A 22329-nucleotide genomic window follows, 5' to 3' on the forward strand; every position below is an offset into this window, starting at 1 on the left:
AACAACCCACCATTAAGTCATATTTTAATTTAGTAATGGTGACCATTAAACCATGGTCAAGGAAAAACCTTCAGCTTGAAGTTGCAGAAGTATTCATGATATAAGGTGAAGTGATTATCGATATGTGATCTAGGTTGTACCAAGCATGGCTAAGAAAAGTCCTATCTCTAGTCAAAGTTATTACCCGCGTTACAAGGAATTAGTAATCATATAAACATGGTCGTAAACATGGTGATTTCACGATGTCGTGCTTAAACCGGGTATCCCCACAATTAGTTTATTACCATAGCAGTATCATCCAAATTTATGGAGTCATGTGAATCTAATGATGTCATGATGTTCTAGGTAACCGTTGGCGCCTGGCATGAAAATTAAAACGGGTAGTTAAGCACCAAGAAAAATCATTTTTTTTCTCATCGCTCTACTTGCTTTTTCGTGGCGGCTCACCGACAAAGCATTTTCTTGGCGGTTTTGGTGTAACAGTTTTCCACGTGGATGGAAATTCTGTTTTGCGGTAGCTGCATCATCTAAACCTTACTAATATAAATGATTCATCAACAGTGCCACATTGTTGCACTGTAGGCACAACTAGTATATGTACATATATAATGAATGACACACATCCATGAATATGAGCTTTTTTTTCCTTTCTTAAAAAGGTACCATGAGATACAACTATTTTCTATGTAAAATTTGGTACCTTCTAGCATCTAAGACACTGAGAGATACCAAATTTTATATAGAAAACAGTGATATCTCTTCGTACCTACTAAGAATGGTAAAATTGCTCAATGAATTAAGACCATTTTTCTCGTTCTTGAGGAGATACCATGAGGTATCACTATTTTCTATGTAAAGTTTGGGGGCTTTTTTATCATTTTTAAAAAATACTTCAAGATACCAAGAATTTTAATATAAATTTTTGGTACCTCAAGATACCATGAGGTACATTTCCAAAAATAATAAAAAAAATCAAAATTTGATACTTTCTAGTATCTAAGATAACAAGAGGTGCCAAATTTTATATAGAAAATAGTGGCACCTCATATTACCTGCTCAAGGATTGGAAAATTGCACATGAATGTAGTTCAGGAGGTCGTACATACATATACATTGAAACCAGATGAAAATCAAGGGCACAATTAAGACAGTAATCACGATTACAAATATATACTCCTAATCAAGGTTTGAAAAGGTAAATTAACTAAGTTGATGCCTTGCTTACAGATTGATCGATCACTTACGTACAGTTCTTGTTGCCACCTGGTGGGATGTGGCTCTCCACGGATAAATAGCAAGGAGTGTCGCCGACGCCGATGCCGGTGTCGTTAATCAAGCGTGGGTCGCCGGAGGTGAGGTCGACGCCCTCACAAGTGTACATGACGTACACGGCGGTTGTGCGGGTGACGGTAGACCCGTCCGACGAGAAAACCTTCTCCTCCGAGCTGAGCTTGCCGTAGAGCCTCATCGTGATCAACGTGCTGTTGCGGCCTAGGAGCACCTCGAGGAAGTAGCTGCCCAGCACTCCACCGTCCGACGACACGGTCTTCACCCAGTCCGCGCGCACCTTCTTCCCCGGCGACACGCCGACGATGTCGTCGTCCTCGCCGCCGCCGACGCGGAAGCACCCAGGCATGCTCGTGTTGAAGTTCATGATGTGGATGTAGATGCCGATGAGGTTGGCGGCGCCGTTGCCCGTGAATTTGGCGTTGCCCGGCTGCAGGTTGGTCATCGGGTTGGACGCGACGAAGTGGAACGAGAAAGTCATCGACGACGGCGGCCGCGGCCCATCGCCCATCGACACAAACACGGCGCCGCGGACGACCTGGATCTCGAGCTGGCCGGCCGAGCTCGGTTCTGTGTGAGGCCGCATCAGCACCGCGGCCCCAACCAGCACCGCCATGGCGACGAAGCCTACCGCGCCGGCCACGATGATCACCACCAGATCGAACCACCGGAATGCCGGCTTCTCCTCCTCCTCCTCCTCTTCCTCCTCCAACTCCTCCTCCTCCTGCCGATGATTCTGCATGGCTGCTCGATCTGATGATCAGCCGCTCGATCGGTGTCAAAGTTTCAGCTACCTGCTGTAGTGCTGTCTCATGCATGCAGTATGGGAGTAGAATATATTTGTCATTAAGGCCAGGCCAGCTAGGTAGCTGGGACCCACAAACTGAAGGAGAAACAGTTTTTATAACTAGAAACAATTTTTAGCACCTGGATGTATGTATATCCGTGTACTTGTATGTCATCTAAATAGTCATAAAAAATATAAAAAAATTGATAAGATAGATTAATATGAGTTATATCACTTCAGAAACATGCAATTTTAAATTTAACTTCTACAAATTGTATTAAAAAATAAAACTAAAACTAAGTATACGCATATTCATAATTGTTTTGTTATTTTTACTACAATTTGTAAAAGTTAAATTTAAACGTTGGAGGAAGCGGCGGCGGTAGCATCTTACTGGACAAGTGTCCGTACGGTTGTGATGGGAGAAGAGAACATGGCGGTCAAGGTCACGCCACGCGGCTACGAGGTCGAGCACGACGCCGCCGCCACCGCCGGCGTCGTCACCGTCGGCAGGATCTGGCTGAGCAGCCGAGAGCACCCAAAGCTGAAGAGGCTCTGCCTCTCCTTCGCGCTCTTCAAACTGCTGCGCCGGCGGTTCGAGAACGTGCCGGCCATGACCAAGGAAGAGACCGACGACTGCCGCGACCTCATCTTCGATGGCCTCTGCGGCAATGCCGCCGCCGCCGCCACCGACGGCCTCACGGCGGAAGTGGCTCTGTTCCAAGTGCTCAAGGACGAGGTCACCTTCCTCACCGAGTACTACCACTCCATCATCCCCGTCATGCTCGCGAGCCCCTACTTCTTCGTCGTCAACTACCTCTTCTGGCCCGTCGTGGTGCTCGCCTTCTGCATCATGACCATCGTCCTCTGCGGCAATGGCGGCATCCTGTACGCCTTCAAAAGCATTTGGACTGACAACTCAATCCTCTCCATAAGCATGTCCAGCATGATCAGGTGCCTCTCGAACAATGCCGTCAGCAATTCCAAGATGTTCTACACCTTCATCGACGTCTCCCTCTGCTACCTCCTCTTCGTCGCCGTCATCTACGAGGAGGCGTCGGAGATCGTCGTCTTCCTCGTCTCCAACTGGTTCGTCGTGTCGCTGCTCTGCACCGACGCCGCAGATCCCAAATGCCGCCGGAACCCCAGCTTCCACGCCGCCTTCCGCTGCGTCCTCTGGTTCTCGGGCCATCTGAGGAGGTACCCTAGCGTCATCACCATCAAGCAGCTCTCCGTGCTTGGAGGCTCCAGGATCTCCACCGCGCTGACGCTGCCGACGGCGAAGCTGCCCAAGCGGGCGAAGCGTTCCATCCTGAAACGCCTCCGAGCGGGGGCGCCGCTCACCAACGGCCGTGCCGCGTTGAGCAACCCGGAGGAGCCGCGGTTCTCGAGCCTCGCGTGGGCGTGCGAGAGCAAGAGCGGCGGCGTCGCGGAGGTCATCATCGTCTGGCACATCGCCACCAGCCTCCTGGAGACGAAGCTGCGTAGCACGCCGCGGGCGGATCAGGAGCGAGAGCGAGGGAGCCGCAAGACGGCGGAGAGGCTGTCCAGGTACTGCGCTTACCTCGTCACCTTCCGGCCGGAGCTGCTGCCGGACGACCGGGAAGCCACGGAGCTCATCTACGGCGACATGAAGGAGCAGATCGAGGCGGCGCTCAGCTGCAGCTCGTGGTACCCGTCGTCGGAGTGGGCCCGGCACGACAAGGTGCGGTAGATCGCCGACAAGACGATCGACCTGCCGGGTTACGCAAGCCTGACGATGCTCCAGAGGGGCGCCGTGCTGGGGAAGGTGCTGGCGGACGAAGCCGACAGGGACGGCGGCGCCGCCGTGTGGAAGATGCTGGCGAACTTGTGGGTGGAGCTCGTGGTGTACGTGGCGCCGTCGAGCACGGCGGAGCAGGACAAGGGGCACGAGCGGGCGCTGGTGCAGGGCGTCGAGCTCATCACCCTGCTCTGGGCGCTCGCCGCGCACACCGGCCTCACCACCTCCCCGGACGACCACCACCCGTCTGTGTAGGGCCCACTCTTCGTGCCCGCCATTCCGTTAGTCAGCCAGCATAGGACCGCCTCCGTCCCAATTTAAATTATTTCAGTATTTTAACCGTCTGTCTTATTTTATTTAAAAGTTTTCTATAAAACGCCAAACACAAATTATTATTTATGTTTTATATCTAATAACAATAATAATATTAATAATAATTTTGCTATTGATCAAACGTTTGATTTTTTTTTATTTTTCTGTCAAACACACGCACAATGTATGTGAAAATTAATGGAAGGACGTGTATAAAATTTTTAACTGTATGCATGCTTTAAATTATTATATAATAGAAATGACTGGATTTGATTGATAAAATTAAAATTTTTAAACATTTAATCAACTAGATTGTTCTGGTCCAACAAAAAGTATCTCGAGATACCGGCACCTCGAGGTACCAAATCGTTTTTATCCATTAGATCTAACTAAGTAGGAGGTGCACAGTTAGATCTAACGATTAGAAATAACGGTACTCAAGGTACTTTTTGTTGAACTAGAACAAATCTCTTAATCAATAGGTGGACCCTATAAATAATGTTTTTTTTAAAATATTACGTACAGTCAAATAGTATAAACATACGCTTTTTTATGGAGATTTGCTTTGCTCCAACAAAAAGTAACAAAAAGTATCTTGAGATATCGATATCTTACGGTACCAAATTATTTCTGACCGTTAGATCTAACAGTGCACATCCTATAATCTAACGGTGAAAAACGATTTAGAATCTCGAGATACTGGTACCTCGAGTTATTTTTATTGGAAGAGAGTAAATTTGTTTTTATGAGACGAGGCAGTAACGTGTGGCATTCGTACATTGTATCGATCTTTTTTCAGATAACCACGTGCGCGGCGCGGATATATGCATGCAGCCAGTGTGTCCTGTGGTTTGGACTTTGGTTTTTCCAAGTCGTGTGGAATTCCTTTCCGTTTTATTTGTGCTTGGTTTTCGGTTTGATGTGCAGTATGTTTGCTACTGCCTCCGTTTCTTGACTTTTTTCTTATAATATTTGATCATTTTTTTATTTAAAAAATTATAAAAATATTATTTATTTTGCTTATGACTTACTTTATTATCAAAAGAATTTTAAGCACGACCTATTATTTTTTATATTTATACTAAATTTCTGAATAAGACGAATGGCTAAACGTTACAACCAAAGAAAATCAAACATTTTACATTATGAAACATAGGTAGTAGTATTTTGTCAGTAATTTGATAATTATTTGGGATCAGTCATCAGTGTCTAACAAAACTGATATGTGATCGCTTTATTCTGTTTCTTTTATTAATTAGAGGTCGACAAGATCGATAATATTGCATCGTTATGGATTGGAGTTGGTGGGCTGGCTATGCATATATGATTGGAACAAATTTATCATCCTTAAAAAATACAAATATCGAAATTAGCCACGTAATGTGAGCTACTGCTCCTCGCCAAAGCACACACGGCACAATAACAAAAATCTCCCACACTGAGAGTACTGACACACCGACGTGTTTTCTCCGTTTCATTTGTCTATATTTATATGGATGCTAATAAATCTAGACATATATATAAATTTTATATATTTATCAATTAATTAATTTTAATAAGACTAAAAGTTTTATAATATAAAATAGAGATATCAACAAGAGCGCTAGATAAGAACGGCAGCACCGCGCCCCAGCGTGGGAGATGCTCATCAACGTATCGACACACTCGTTACTGATCTCAGAATACTAGTCTAGCAAAATCAGCGCTCCCCTATTTTTTTTATTGATATCGTTAACTTTTAATATAAGTTTGACCATACCTTTGGTCTTATTTAATATTTTTATGCAGACATCAGGGTTTTTAAATCTCCAGCTATTTAAATCTCTAGCTAGACTTGCCGCTATGTCCAACTAGAGCTGGTTCAGAAGGTTCCAGCTACTTGCTCTTAACAAAGCTAAAACGATAAACTTTTATAAAGATTTAATTAAAAAATATACCATTTGGTAATTCGAGAAGAGCACAGGCAAAAGCATAGGTAAAAACTAAGAAAAAACTACTACCTCAAGCCCAAAAATATAAGCATTTCTAAGTTGAAATTAAGAATGTACCAAAAGATTTACTTTGAAACATTTTGCTAGTAATTTTTTTAATTTAAAATTGATTAGATTCTATTTCTAAGCATTTGATTGACTCTGGATTTTCTTAGATTTTACACAACTAATTCTCTTTTTTTTATCTCGGATTATGTGTCCAACTTCTCCGACTACTAAACGGTGTATTTTTTATAAAAAAATTTATATACATAAGTTCATCATATTACCTGTCTAGAGTAGATTTTTAACTTCTACTCTAGACTTTTTAACTTGAGTTAATTTCATCGCTTATATTATTAAATAGCTATTAAAAAATCAGATAATATTTTATATTTTATCACCAGAAAAACCCAACCCTATTGGGGTGCGCAAATATCTGGTTAACAATTAATGTTGCATGCTAATCATGGATATGTTACTATGGTGGAATAATTTATATCCATGCGAGTTATGAATGTGTAGTTTGGTCTCTTATTCATTTTTCTATAGGTAAGTACTAATATGCTAACTCAACTTTGTTAGGTAAATGATACGACATCCTTTCCAAAATATAAATATTTCTAGGTTATTCGATATAGACTAATAAGATATAAAAATATTCGCTTCTAGTAATGATTAATTTTTGAATTTTAAATTGATTATTGTCTCTTTCTAAGTAGTTGATTGGCTCTAGAATAATTAACAATTGAAATCATGAGGATCAGTAAGAAATGTTGTACTCGACACACGTGCATGGTACTAATTTCTTCTATTTCATATTATAAAATGGTTTGATGATTTATGTATGGGTTAATGAATATATTTTTATACATGTGTTTAGACTTACTACTATCCTTATCTCTTCTCTGCTATTATAAAAAACAATAATAAAAAACAATAATGATTCTGCGGAGATATCGTCCGTCATGGGCCGTCTGGCTGCGTCGCCAGGCCGCCACGGGCCACGTGCTTCCTTCCCCGGCCGGCCTCATTGCAAGCGACCTCCACCACCGTCTCGCCGTCCTCAATGGAGGTCGCCATCCCGGGACCTAGAGCTGGGTGGAGAGCGTTCGGCATGGTGGCAAGGGGCGGCAGCAACCCCAAACTCCAGATCTGCAGTTGGTGCGAGCACAACACTGTAGAATAATTCTTTTTTATCTCCGTAGCGAAGGACGGTGTACAGTGATAGTAAATTATGTAATTTATGAGAAAATTGTAATTTTGACAACAAACCGAGGTAATGAGGTGCGCTAGCTGGTCGGCGGGGGCGCCGGGAAGTGGAGGAGCTTGGGAATCCACTTATCATGACTGGTGGTCTTGGTGCAGAGGACATCGTCGTCGTCGACGAGTTCGGCGGCGTAGCCATCGCCGACGGTGACGGGCCAGCAATTGAAGGTGTAGGTGGTGGAAGAGGAATGCCTAGTAGCGATCATCTGCACCTTGACGGCCACCTGGAAGACGAAGCTGTTCCGGTACCGCTCCGTCACGTACCGCCGCTGCGCCTCGTCGTGGCCGATCGTCGCCGTCGCTAGCAACGTGTGCGACGACTCCTTGTCGAGCGAAAACCTGACGGCGCCGAACAGCACGATGGCGGCGTCCGTGCTCCCCGCCGGCGCCGACGGCGGCGCCAGGACGTCGACCAGGCCGATGGTGGTGTTGCAGTCGATCACGTCGTCGCCGCGCCCGGTGGGGCTGCTGACCTTGAGGACGATCCGGAACGTGGGGTAGTACTCCTCGGTGTCCTCGTCCTCGCCTCCACCCACCGTCTGCGTGTCCGAACCATGCACTTCTGATAGTTTTCTTGCAGCCGCGGTCGACAGCAACCTGCGGTGACCGCCGGCGGGCGCCGGCGCCATCGCCACCGACGCCGTCATGTTTCCAACCACCGCCGTCTCCATACCATGCACGGCGACGTAGCCACGGTCGACGACGACCTGGATCTCCTCCGGCCGCCGCACCGTGATGATCACCATGACCACCATCACGAACGCCACCACGCTCACCGCGGTGGCCACCACGCAGCGCACCGCGACAAGGCACGGCACTGATCTGCCGCGCCCGTCGTCTTCCACGCCCTTCATCAGTTAACTGCTGTGTTGTGTCGATCGACAGATATTTTGTTTCCAAATCAAACCCCACACCATGTAATGCCTGCGTGATCGAGTTATATAGCGTCCAAATAGATGCTTTACGGTCTATACTTAATCACTTTTGCTATCGATCAATTATTTGATTTTTTTTTTTGTCAAACACGGGCGCAATTCAGGGGAGGACGTGTAAAATCTTTTTGACTTGCGTGCATACCTTTAAATTATCATCTAACAATAGTAACCGGATTTGATTGATGAAATTAAATTTTCAAACATTTGATCAACCCATACTTAATACTTCATCTGTCCTAAATATTTGACGCCGTTAACTTTTTAATATATGTTTGACTATTCGATCGTCTTATTCAAAAAAATTACATATTTATTAATTATTTTTATATCATTTCATTTGCTGTAAAATATACTTTTATGCATATATATATATAGCTTTACATATTTAAAAAAGATAAATAATCAAACGTGTATAAAAAAATCAACGGCGCCAAACATTTAGGGACAGAGGGAGTATATATTGAGTGTATTTGGTTTTTTAATAGATAACGTCAATGATTTTTTAGATCAAAGTTTTTTACGAATAGAAAAAATTGTAAGTTGTGCTAAAATTAACTTTAATAGTAAATCAAGTCAAAATAAAATAATAATGACCAAACAGTCAAATATTAAAAGACGAACGGATCAGTAAATGTAATGCTATGCACTTTAAGCAGCCTTTGGTTGATATATTCTTGAACCCCGAATCGAGGAAGAGACAATATACACTATCTGGAAATAGTAGGTGATTGTTGCTTTATTCATAAGGGAATTTATTCTAGGCTTTTTCTCTAAAGAAAAAGCTATAGCCATCATTAATTACATAGGTTACATGCATAACTACGAATTATAAAATCACAATTTATTTGAAACAAGAAAACTACTATACATGTTAAACAAAGATAGTTTACGAATAAAATTGTTTATACATGTTAACTCTCAAGCAAAGGGCAGAAAATAAACTACGATGAAAAAACTCTAAAATCAACTCCAAATTTAAGGTTGAAAAATCAAATTTTAGCTTATAAGCTTAAACAGAAGAGAAAAGATAAGGATAATAGTTTTGCATTACTATATATATATATATATATATATATATATATATATATATATATATAGTAATGCAAAACTATATATATATATATATATATAAAAAATTTTAACTTGTTGTTTCAGAATTGACACGTCTTGAATGCATATGTTTCGTTACATTTATTTTCTAACTACATGTTTCTTAAAGCTATTAACAATCTAACCGTATGAAAGTGTTTTCCATGTTGAATCTACTATTATTTTCTGATGCCAAATCTTAATATTTTTTTACTAATTAATCATTTAAGATTTCAAGGTTTGACTGCATGTATTTTAGGATAATGTCTATTTATGGACGAAGATGGTATTTATAGTTCTGAAATTATGAATAACAGTTTGAGTCTCAGTTCAAAATTTTGATATTCGGAAGTAATTAATAGCCACCAAGTTATACTCTATTGGAGTATTTGAAGTAATAATTAAGAGCAATTTTACAGTCCAACAAAAAGTACCTCGAGTTACCGGTACCAATCATTTCTGATCGTTGGATTTAACAGCACACATCCTACTCAGCTTTCCAATGTTGAGAAATAATTTGGTATCTCGAGATACCGGTACCTCAACATATTTTTTGTTGGACCGGAGCAAATCTCAATAATTAAAGAACTAAAGAATTACCAGATTTACTATACCACTAATAGCAGTGTACGATCTACGTACCTAATCAACTGTTAGATCCGTGCGATTAACGTTGAAGATTACTTAAAATGGCTAACCAGTATATTTAGGTTAATAGGTATATACTTCGATCGTCCGGTTCCGTAAGTTTGATGCCGTTCATTTTCTTATTGCTTGATATTTCGTCGTATATATTCAAAACGACATGTATTAATACGAACAAATCATAATAAATAAATAATAATTATATATATTTTTATAAGACGACCAATTGCCAAACGTATATGAAAAGCATATTTAAAATAAGAGCATATAAAAAGATAGATATATAGTCCACCGCAGTAAAAAACAAAATTAAATTGAAGTGATAGTGTTGAGAAACAGGGTATACTCAAGGAACAAAAGTCGATCTAGCGGCCGCCTGGTCTGCAAAATGAAACGCCCTGCAAAAGGAACAAATGTGCCGGGAATCAGTAATCATGATGATTTGTGCTCACGTGATCGATCGATGCTTTCTCCCGCTGCGAATCTTAACATGAAAAAGGCAAGGCTATATATTACTACCGTTTCTAGATAAATATTTGACGTCGTTGACTTTTTTTTATACATATTTGATCATTCGTTTTATTTAAAAAATTAATATAGTTATTAATTATGTTTATTTTATTTATTGTTAAGTATACTTTTATGCATATATATATATATTGCTTTATATATTTTGTAAACTTTTTTAAATAAGACGAATAGTCAAACGTATATAAAAAATCAATGGCGTCAAAATATTTAGGAATGGAGGGAGTATATAATTAAGATAATCATATATCTACATTTTATAATTAATTAATATAATCATATATCGTGTATCTACAGTTTATATATATAGAGACAAAAGCTATACTACTATTTTTTAGAAAGTACTTAGAGGTATCCCGTTTTCTAATCTAAATTTGGTATCTTTAGTTATTTTGCACCTCGACATACAAAAAATTATGGGTACATTTTGATACGTAAGAATGATAAAATTATATACATGGATATACAAAAGAAAATAGAGAGATGTGAACTAGAGATGATTGGAAAAATATATAGGTCAAACACCTTTGATGTCCTTTTGTGTACGAGACCGTGGATATATAGCTATATTTGCCACGAACCCCGGCCCTAACAACCCACAGCACAATATATACATATTTTTGAAAAAAGTTCAACCTATATCAGTTTTTTTTTTGACGTTGTTGACTTTTCGATTTACGTTTGACCCTCCGTCTTATTCTAAAATTTTGTTCAAATATATAAAATTATAAATCACACTTAAAGTTACTTTAGTAATAAATCAAATCATAATAAACAATCAATAATTACATAAATTTTTTGAATAAGACGAAGGGTGAAACATAGATAAAAGAGTCAACGACCCAAACAAAAACAATCGGATGGATTAAGAGCTAAGACACGTTATCTACGAATAATAATTTTTTATTCACAGAATGCTTTGTTAAGATGACGGTCATCTTACAATATTAACAACCTAATATATAGCTAATAATAATAAATTGTTTAGCATAGATTAAATAAATGTTAAAAGATTTTTTTTTAATCATCCCAGTGGTTAACTTTTAAACGTTGAATTTAATTGGTTCTAAAATCACTGTAATGGCTCATCTCTACTTGCTCCTGTGTACATTTTGTCGGCGCTGGATCCGGCACAGTACTACGTACTGCTTTCTCCCCGGCCGGCCTGCATGCATATATGTAGTTCAATCTTGTTCGGGGTGTTTGTTTCACTGTCATGTCACATCGAATGTCTGTATATTAATTAGAAATATTAAATATAGACTATTAATAAAGCTTATCCCATACTCTATACTATTTCACGAGACGATCTATTAAACATAATTAGTCTAAATTAGCGAATGTGATGCTACGGTAAATATTTACTAATCGTGAATTAATTAGGCTTAAAATTTTATCTAATAAAATAGCCTTTATTTATACAATTAGTTTTATTATCTGTCTATATTTAATACTTCTATTAACACATCTTACGTAACAAGCCACTAAAAAAGTCCATAGATTCAAACAGGTCACGGTTTGTTTTGGAGATGACAACAAACGTGTGCATCCACACATATTTATAGCATAGTTGAGATAATTAATTAGCTAGCTAGCAAGTTTGATTGTACTACGTACTTAATTACTATGGCGGCGGCGGCGAGGATACGTGCGGCTTCTTGGTGGCGGTGCGGCGCAATGGTGATGAGCGGCAAGCAGCGCGTGCTGGCAGCCCTGATGGGGACGCTCGCCGCCATCGTCATCGTCTCGGCCGTCTTCGCCGCCCTCAGCCCGGCGCACGTGTTCTTCTCCATCACCGACGCGAGCATCATGCTGGGGGATGAGGCGGCGGACGACGACGACTTGATCAACATCACCTTCGTCGCCAACAACACCAGCCATCACGCCGAGGTGAGCTACCACTCCATTAAGATGGAGCTGTGGATGAGAAACGACGACTACTGGCTTCCGATGGACATCAGCAACAGCGTCGCCGCCGGCTGGGGTTGGCAGCCGGCGGGGAACTTCACCGCCTACAAGGTGTCGTCGCCACTGACGTCTTTCAACAACGAGAGTCGTCACGAGATCACCGGAGGAGGGCAGCAGAACGGAGCAAGCTCCGGCGACGACGACGACGAGGAGCAGCGCCACCCGGTGGTTGTGATCAGAGCACACCTGCGGTTCAGGTACGGCCAGTATGCGCGCACGAGGCTGTACCGCGTCGTCGTCTCCTGTCTGTCCGTCAACTTCATCATCTTCCGCCCCGATGGCACCTACGATTATTTCTTGTCACCTAGCAAAGCTACTTTGCCGGTGAGTTGCAAGGCTTGATTCATCCACCAATTCAGTGGCAGATCCAGAAAAATTATTAGGAGAGACTGAACAAAAGAAAATTATTTCTAGCTCTTTCTTCTCTTCAGTAATACCAAAAGTTTTATTACGGGGGTTAAGGGCTGATCCGCCCCACCAGTTCTTATGTGTGTATGTATCTGGTTTAATTTTTCTCTCTACCTGCGTACCTATATATATTTATACCCTATCTTGAGTGTATTATTGTTGTTCTTGCAATTGTTCTTCTTTTTGCATGTATACGTATGATTTCAGATAGATATCTTTTTACACCTTAACATATTAATTATATGTTATCGATCACTCCAAAAAAAAATAATGCAGTTTATATATCCATATATCACTACTAGAGAACCATTAATTTCACCTATAATAGTTGAAGGATATTTATAACGGCCGGTCGAGCGAGCCGATACAGATTGATGATGGTTCATGGTGATGAACCGTTATAGATAGGAAAAGAGATTTGCTCCGGTCTAATAAAATTACCTCGAGTACCAGTACCTCGATGTACCAAATCATTTTTTACCATTGAATCTAGCTGAGTAGGGTAATCTAACTATCAGAAATGATTCGAGGTACCGGTACATCGAAATACTTTTTGTTTGATGTAAATCACCAGTGGTGGTGTGAATAAAATATGATCATGTGATCGACTGTTAATTTTGGAGATTATATTTCCTAGCCAGAAGCCATTGGAGGCAATGATTAGGCAGTTACATGAAAATTATCTATATTGTTAGGATGATAATTGTTTTTAATCAATTTGTGATTTTTCCATTGTTGTTCTCACCACCATTGACGCTGCATGCTTGGCAAGATAGACGCCCCTGGCGGCGCATGATCATAAAATGGATGGACTGACATCCCACCATCTTCGTCATGGCCAGATCCACCATCCACTCACCATGGCCTCCATATACACTACTAACTACAGTAAAGTAAGTTTGACACTATACGGTAATAGTGGTTCAAGTAGTCTTTCGTAACTAAATTGCAAGAATGTAAAATGCACAATGGAATGGTTACAAGACATAAATTTTTCAGCGAGGTTTGAAAATTCACCCGTTCTACTCCTACTTGAGACGAGCCCAAGTTCACCGCTCTAAGCACTATTCATACTAACCTCTTTATCAAGAGATGAGCAATGTAGGAACACTACTACAAAACCCAAGGTAGGTGCTGGGAATCCCATGTAGGCTTTGGATTCCCAATCGGCACCATAGAGGCGACACTGATGAGAGGGACTCATAGGCGTTCCGTTTGACAAACGACGTCCATGAGTTGTACTATTTGCAAAAGAAATAGTTAGCGCTCAGCTTGATTGAAGCCGATGTTTCAAATCCAACAAAAAAGTGAGTCACAAATTCAAGTAAGCACATCACAGAATCAACAACATTCATCACCAAATCATAGAAGAATTGCATGGATGACACTACAAAATGTTAGTCTAGCTAGTTATTATTTAAAACTTTTCAAATGTTGATCTTCTTATGAAATAATTAAGGACATCTTTTTTTTTCCTTTTATCAAAACTTATAGCTATATAACGCATAGGCACACAAGTTAGCTTTGGCTCTGTTGTTTCTACCTTGCCTTTTACCCACATTTGTCGATTAAGCTTCTCTAACGTATATAGTCGCATGGGACGAACAGGGTGGACGCAGGAGGGGACGGTTAATGAAGGGCATTTTGGTATGTCCATCACATTCGTATATTGTATACTCCATCCACATTCATTTTTGGCAGCATTGAATTTTGGATCTACGTTTAACCATTTATCTTATTCAAAAAAAATTACATAATTAGAAAAGTATATAAAATAGTTGTATTTTGTGAGGGAGTGCCTAGCTAGGTAAGGTATGATCAAAATTGATTTTAAGCTTTGGGCATCAGCTTTGTTAATTAGAAAAGGAAGCCAGCGTGACTGCGTGAGAGAAAGAGAAACATTGATGATGCCAAACATCATACGATCAATCAATCAATAAGTGTGGCTGTTTTGCATCATTACATGGACCACCGGGAGCCAAAGCGTTTGAAATCTTGTTATTCACCAAAGCCATGTAATTAAAGTCTTGTAACATGCAATCCATGGGAGGGATAGCCAAGCAATTTAAGCCAAGTATCATATGCGAATTCAATTGTGCTTCAAAAGCATGTCATGGGACATCGATCGCCAGCAGCCTTTCGTTTTGAGGCACGCGAAAATCAAATTAACTTCACAAGGACGACAAGTAATTTTACGGTTGTTAAGTAGATACTGAAAGATATCAAAATTTTAGTGTAAAATTTTGTGTCTTTATAAGGACCATAAAATTACTCACAGAAGAATACCATACATGCATCGCATCGATCGGTCAGTAGCGATACATTTCTTTGCATCCAGGCAAGCATATGTAAGATCGATCTGTCAGGTGTGAAGTTTACTAAATCATCGATGGAGGAGGATATATATATATATATATACTCCGTCCGTTTCTATATGTTTGACGCAATCAATTTTTTTATATACGTTTGACCATTCGTCTTATTTATTTTTTTTAAATATGTAAAGTTATATATATATATATAAAAGTATACTTAACAATAGATAAAATAATATAAAAATAATTAATAATCATATAAATTTTCTGAATAAAACAAATGATCAAATGTGCATAAAAAGTCAACTGCGATAAACATTTAGGGACGGAGGTAGCATAACTCAAATGCTATATATGATCGACTCAATGCATGCAATATAGCAGTATTAGAGAGAGAGAGAGAATATAGCTATGGCGATTACATGGAGCAGCTACCCATACAGTATCAATAGTAGCTCAAACTGCACGGTGATCCTGAGCGAGTATGTCCGAAACCTGACGTCATCCTACGCCGACAAGAGCAACGAGGCCTCCATCGTCACCACCTCCGTCGTCATGTTCATCCTCGCCGCGCTCTTCTTCATCCTCAACTTCTTCAGCCGCGTCTCCGACGTCAGCGCCGTGCTGCACCCCACCGTCCGCCTCTTCCTCTCCACCTCGCTCTCCCTCTTCCTCCCCGTCATGTCCTACCTCTTCTCCGAGGCCAAGAACAACTCCGGCGACCTGTCCGCCGCCGCCAGCGACCCGAAAGAGGAGCTCTCGCTGCGAGCTCGCACCATCCTCGCCTGGATGCTTCTCGTCGAGCTCCTCCGCAAGAAGGTCGAGGCGATCCTCATCGCCATGGCCGGCGCGCAGGGGTACCTCACCACCATCGATCGCGCCGGCCGTATCGCCTGGCTTGGCTACCTTGTCTTCTTCAACGTCAAGAGCGCCGGCAAGAAGACCATCTATGGCTTCCTCTGGGTCCTCGCCGCCACCAAGCTTGTGCAGAGGGTCCTCATCAACGAGGTGCTCAGGCGTTCGTTTGCGTATGCCAAGAACGCCCAGCGCCTCCACTCCTACATGGATCTTGTGATGCAGGACCAGCCGCCGCCGCCGCAAGGAAATGCGCCCACCGGAGCCGACCAGCTCAAGGGCTGCAAGTTCGCCGTGATGGGAGAAGAAGACCTCGAGTTGAAGGCCAGCTCCGACGGCTATTTTCTTAGCGAGAACAAGTCCACCGTCACTGATTCCGCAGCAGCGCAACCGGTCGTCGTCACCGTCGGACAAGTCTGGACCCTCGCGGAGACGGATCCGCTCTTCCAGAGAGACCACAGGCTGAAGAGACTCTGCCTCTCCTTCGCACTCCACAAGCTTCTTCGCCGTCGGTTCGAGGGCTTCCAGTTCACCGACACGGAGGTGCGCAGCTGCCGGGACGTCGTCTTCAAGGGCTTGTGCCATGACGGCACCGACAGGGAAGCCATCGCCGTCGCACTGTTCCAGGTGCTCAACGACGAGACCCATTTCGTGTGTGAGTACTACCACTCCGTCCTCCCCGTCGTGCTCTCGAGCCCCTTCTTCCTCCTGGCCAACTACTTCCTCTTCCCCATCATAGTGCTCGCCTTGTTCTTCCTCACCATCATCATCTGCAACAATGGCGACCTGTTCTTCGCGTTCCACAGCTTGAAGAGTGACAACCTGGCCATATCGTTCGGCCTGACGAGCCTGACCAAATGCCTCCTCCGCAACATCAGCCAATCGGCGCCGGCGCTCTACGCCACCGTGGACCTCGCCATCACCACGCTGCTGGTGATGGCCTTCGTGTACGAGGAGTTCTGGGAGTTCGTCGTGTTCATCAACTCCAACTGGTTCATGGTGTCGCTGCTCCACGACTACACCAGCAAGCCGCACAGGAGGAAGAGCCCCACCTTCATGGGCGTCGTCGGCCGGATCATGTGGATCCGGAACTCCATGAGCCGGCCAAGGCTGTGCTTCCACCAGCTGTCGGTGCTCCAGGGCTTCCTCCCATGCCGGCATCCTACGGCGCTGCCCTACAAGAGTGTGCCCAAGGAAGTGAAGAAGGCGGTCATGGAATATCTCATGAACCATGTCGATGTCGAGTCCAGCCATGGCCATGGCCATGCTCCTCTCAGCAATGGATGGTCCATCTTACAAGAGAAGCACCCCCGGTGCCACTCCCGGCTCTCATGGGCGTGCCACAGCAGCAGCCTCACCGAGGTGATGCTCACCTGGCATGTCGCCACCGGCCTCCTGGAGGAAAAATACCCCAAGCAGACGGCGGCGACCACCACGTCCCAGCAATCCAACAGCACGGTGGCGGCGACGCTGTCCAAGTACTGCGCTTACCTGGTCGCCTTCCACCCGGAGCTACTCCCCGACGTCGTCGACGGCACAAAGCTCGTGTACGACGCCATGAAACGGGAGCTCAAATCGGTGCTCGGGTGCTCCGGGTACTGCTGCCCGCACGAGATGATGCCGAGCGCCGCAGCCGAGAGGAGGTACAGCAAGGTGATGCAAGTCGGGAAGCAGCCGGTTCAGGCCGGGAAGCTAGAGAGGGAGATGTCGCCGGTGTGGAAGGGCGCCAGGGTCGCCGACGCTCTCCTCGCCATGGCCGGGCGGGAGGTGGACGAAGAAGGGTTCGTGTGGCAAATCTTGGCTGACATTTGGACGGAGCTCATTGTCTACTCGGCACCATCAGACGATGAACTGCACGTGAAAGCACACGGCGATGTGTTGGCGCAGGGAGGCGCAGAGTTCATCACCGTGCTTTGGGTACTAGCCACCCATACTGGTGTGGCACGCCCAAGTGGTAAGCCATGGGAGAACATCGTGGTCGAAAACCTAGCTTGATGCCAAGACCGATCGACCAGTTGTTGCTTTGATTCAAGCAGATGCATGCATGCATGCATGTCATGTGTGTTCGAGTTTGGTTTGCATGTTTTTTTTCTCTCGATACTAATCTGTGGCAAGCATGGCTCTATATTTTCATCCAACACTAGACTGCAGTTTGTGGTTTACATATATGGGTGTCTTGATTAATCAATCATGAACTCAAGAAAATATATATTATATTCTTTCCAGGACAGTATTAAGTGCAGCGTTTGCATGAGAGCTCTTTCACATCGCTCCAACTTATCTCCTAACAAATCTTAGCCATTGATCATATTTGTCCATTATTTCAAATAGGTGGACCTTTATTTCAAATAAAAATACTTTATTTATCTCAATTAAAAGATCACATTGGAAGAATGAAAAGAGACCAACGCTCTTAATTGTTCCTTCCGAGTTGTTTTTTTTCATGCCTCAAGTTGCCAAGCCAAACCTCAGACACAGCACACTTTCTTCATAGTTGTTTGAATGATAACATAGTTGTGACTAGAGGTGGGAACTAGCCTAACTATTTTGCCTACAAAATTTAAAGGCTGGGTTTAAAACCGATTGAAAATAAAATTGTATAGAGTTTTAAGCTAAAATATTTTTAACTAAATAGGGTTGTGATATAAATAGGGTTGTGATAGAACCCACGGGCCTTGGCCCATTCCCACCCTTAGCTGTGACTAGCCATACTTTTTAATCCACGTAACCTTCAAAGACATTATTTTAAGCTAAGCTTGCATGCCTACAATGTGGCCACCACTTTGCTAGCCACACTTCTTATGGCAAGACACATTTTTCCTAAGGTGAGATACGGTAAAGTTAGCCATCAACCAAACAAATCAAGGGGATATATACATACTAACGTAGCAGATAGTCATAATTTTAAATGATCTTGCATGTAATTAAGTTGAAGATGTCAACTTTGTAATATGTGAGTTCAGATTTAAATATAAATCTGGATACTATAAAAGTTACAACACAAAATTAAATTAAGTATCATAAATAACTTTTCAAACACTTCTATTTATTTATATTGGTTTTCAATTAAATTCTTCATGCAGTATTCCATCTGAATTTAAACATCTTTCAAATATTGGTGCATATAATTTTACCATGAAATTGGTACATAATATTTCAAGTCAATATAATGTATAGGCTGAGTTCAATTTACAAATATTTTACTTGCCTTATTAGCTGGTTACTTTTAATGGCACATGCAACATAAGAGCAATTTTATCATCTTTGAGGAGGTATCAAGAGGTACCACTATTTTTTATGTAAAACTTGGTACTCTTGGTATCTTAGGTAATAGAAGGTATCAAATTTTACATTGAAAAGAGTGGTACCTTATGGTACCTACTCAAGGATGGGAAAAAAAGCTCGCAACATAAATATTCCATTTCCTTGTTACAAGGTCTTACCTCTGGCAAAAGGTAATCAAACAATAATAAATGGTTCAAATATACTTGAAGCACCTTAATTAAAAGGGAGAATTGCAAATTTGTTATTGTTTTGAATCGTTATTGCAAAACGGTCCACTAGAAAATTACAAAAATGGCATCCTTGCAATATAGAAAAACTAGTGGCAAATTTATAAAATCCCCTAATTAAAAAGTCCTTTGCTTGCATGATTATGTGGTGGAGCCTCCTCCATTAATGCTTTATACAACCTATTTAGCAATTATGTTGGTTGTGTTTCCTATAGTCCAATTGCATGTCACCGTTCACGTCAACCCACCAAAAATAACAGTTGCAAGCTGTTAGCCTTTTTTAGGAGTTCATGAAAGAAGTGCTTCCATGACTCGTAAACACCTCACAACCATCAACGCCACTCTTTTCTAAATTTAGTTGATTTATGAATAGACAAGAAACATCCTATAAATATGGAGCATTGCCTCTACGTTCAAACCACCTCTACATTCAAGGCCTCCTCGATAGACCTCCTCCTCCATTAACTAATAAACCGGTTGCCTCTACTGCTTGCTGCAACTGCAACATAGTAGTCGGGGCAACCATGGGTGCTTGTGCAACCAAGCCCAAGACGCTCGAGGCCGGGAAGGCCCCTGAGGAGGCCACCCCGATTGAGACACCTAAGGTTGCAGTAGAAACCACAAGTTCCATTAAGGTTGTGGTTGTGCAAGCACCTGAGAAGGTGGTGGAGGAGGCCAAGGTGGAGCTTGTGATAGCAGATCCACCGACTAACATTGACACACAGAAGGTTGAGGCAACTCCCAAGGTAAACAAGGAGGCAAAAGTCGAGGAAGAAGTCAAAGATAAGATCATCGAGGAGGAGAAACCTTCAGCCCCAATCAAGGAGAAGAATGCCGAAGTGAACAACACCGAGGTGGTCGAGGAGACAATAGAGGTGAACAACACTGAGGTATCCAAGGGGGCCACAGAGGTCAAGAACGTCGAGGAGGAGAAGCCAATACAGAGTTGATAAACGACCATGTGAATCGGCTCTATGATTTTTATGCATATGTACATGCATTTAAATCCTCTAAGGGTTGGCATATATGTTTAGTTCTATGGGACAAGGATGTACCATGTACTCTATGATGTCACCAATTTTTCCTCCGAGGGGTTTTAATGAACAACAATGGGCTAATTGAATATCTAAACTAATTATTGCCCCTTTTATTACCTATCTCGATACCTTCCTACCTACCCAAGGTACCCAAAACAAGGCTTATGCATACACATGATAAGAAAAACAAGGCTTATACATATAGCTAGTAGAAACGTCAAGACTAATTTGAAAACTCATAGAACACATCTTCATTTCACCAATTCTCGCAACAGTGGTAAAACAAAGATAGATTCTCTAACTTCAAGACATGGTAATGATGAAACAAGCTCTATCATAGCTCATATCATAGTAGAAAAAATACATATAAAAACATGTCCTCTCGGTGAGGTGAACAAAACAAGCTAGCTAGCAACAATGTCTTCCTCACACACATGTTCTTCACAAGGTGCTTCTATTCCCTACTCAAGAAAAATAATTGTCAGAATGCAATAAAAAGTGCATCTGGTCAACCAGTACGTTGGGAGCAAATGACAAAAATAGCACAAATAAAATAGCAAACATATAATCTTTCACAATGTGATATTTCCGGTTGTTTCTTGAAATATCCTAGAGAGAACTCCTAGAGATATCCAAGTTCCTTATTAGACATGCATGCATCATGTTACCTAAAATTCTTCATACCTTGAGATACTTTTTAAGGATGATAAAAAAGTCCATCAATAAAACAATAAGGGTTTTTTATCATCCTTTAAAAGTACATTAAGGTATCAAGAATTTTAATATAAATTTTTGGTACCCCAAGATATCATATTTTTATACTAAAAAGTGTGTTACTCCGAGGTATTTTTTTAAGGATGGTAAAAAAGCTCAAACAATAAGCATATTACTTGCATATTACTAGCTACATAATATTTGTGTCCCTACGGTGTAACGACTTAAAATGACTAGTTTTAAAAAATTGTTTTCTTTTCTTGTGAACTCTAAAAATTCACGTTAGAGTTTGTGTTTTGTCTTTATTTGTGTTGACTCTCTTTTTATCTTCTCCCTAAAATAATATTCCATAGTGGACAAGTCTGCTTTGCCATCAGACATGTGACTTATATTTTTTGCTTTCAACCCATTTTAATTTTTTATCTTGGCCTAGCCCATTCTTCTCTTACCCCTCATGTTTGCAGTTTCTCCTTGTCTAGCCCAAGCCCGGTCGACCAATCTCCCTATATCTACTTTGTTCCATTCTAGTTCTACCTTTTTAAGTCAGGGTCGTGTTCTTTTGATAGGTAAGTAACCAATGCGTAAAATATAATGATATATTGGTATATAATTAATTAATTATTAGCTATAAAAACTTATAAATTAGATTTATATGATTTTTAAAGCAACCTTTTTATAGAAACTTTTTTTATAAAAGATACATCATTTAACGGTTTAAAAAATATACTCGTAAAAAAATGAGAAAATATGTGTTGTAAAACTGGAGTGAAGAACATGACCTTAGGCCACGTTCAGGTGTTGGTTTGGTAACCGGTGTGAAAAATATAGCAACAGATTAGTATATGATTAATTAGTAATTGATTATAAAAAATAGAAAGATGGATAAATCTGAATTTGTAAAGTAACTTTCATAACTTTTGTTGTAAAAAATATACA

At 41.6% G+C, this 22329-nt stretch overlaps 3 protein-coding genes and 1 pseudogene across 3 annotated transcripts; 3 read left to right on the forward strand and 1 right to left on the reverse strand.

The window, feature by feature from the left end:
• The first annotated feature begins 2492 nt into the window (after positions 1-2492).
• On the forward strand, positions 2493-4091 carry LOC102700348 (annotated as a pseudogene).
• A 3139-nt stretch (positions 4092-7230) lies between these two features.
• Positions 7231-8280, reverse strand: LOC121054665. Its single transcript, XM_040524855.1, has 2 exons — positions 7394-8280; positions 7231-7273 (listed from the first exon to the last, which is right to left on the reverse strand). Exon 1 carries the CDS (start codon positions 8239-8241, stop codon positions 7411-7413), a length of 831 nt encoding a protein of 276 aa, XP_040380789.1. The 5' UTR covers positions 8242-8280; the 3' UTR covers positions 7231-7273; positions 7394-7410.
• Positions 8281-15679: 7399 nt separating this feature from the next.
• On the forward strand, positions 15680-18350 carry LOC102700906. The gene has a single exon (XM_006656517.3). The coding sequence runs from the start codon at positions 15687-15689 to the stop codon at positions 18123-18125; it is 2439 nt and encodes an 812-aa protein (XP_006656580.1). The 5' UTR covers positions 15680-15686; the 3' UTR covers positions 18126-18350.
• A 1716-nt stretch (positions 18351-20066) lies between these two features.
• Positions 20067-20785, forward strand: LOC102709933. The gene has a single exon (XM_006655664.2). It carries the CDS (start codon positions 20167-20169, stop codon positions 20590-20592), a length of 426 nt encoding a protein of 141 aa, XP_006655727.1. The 5' UTR covers positions 20067-20166; the 3' UTR covers positions 20593-20785.
• The last annotated feature ends 1544 nt before the right edge of the window (positions 20786-22329 follow it).

Source organism: Oryza brachyantha, chromosome 6 (genome assembly GCF_000231095.2).
Source record: "Oryza brachyantha chromosome 6, ObraRS2, whole genome shotgun sequence".
NCBI lineage: Eukaryota > Viridiplantae > Streptophyta > Magnoliopsida > Poales > Poaceae > Oryza > Oryza brachyantha.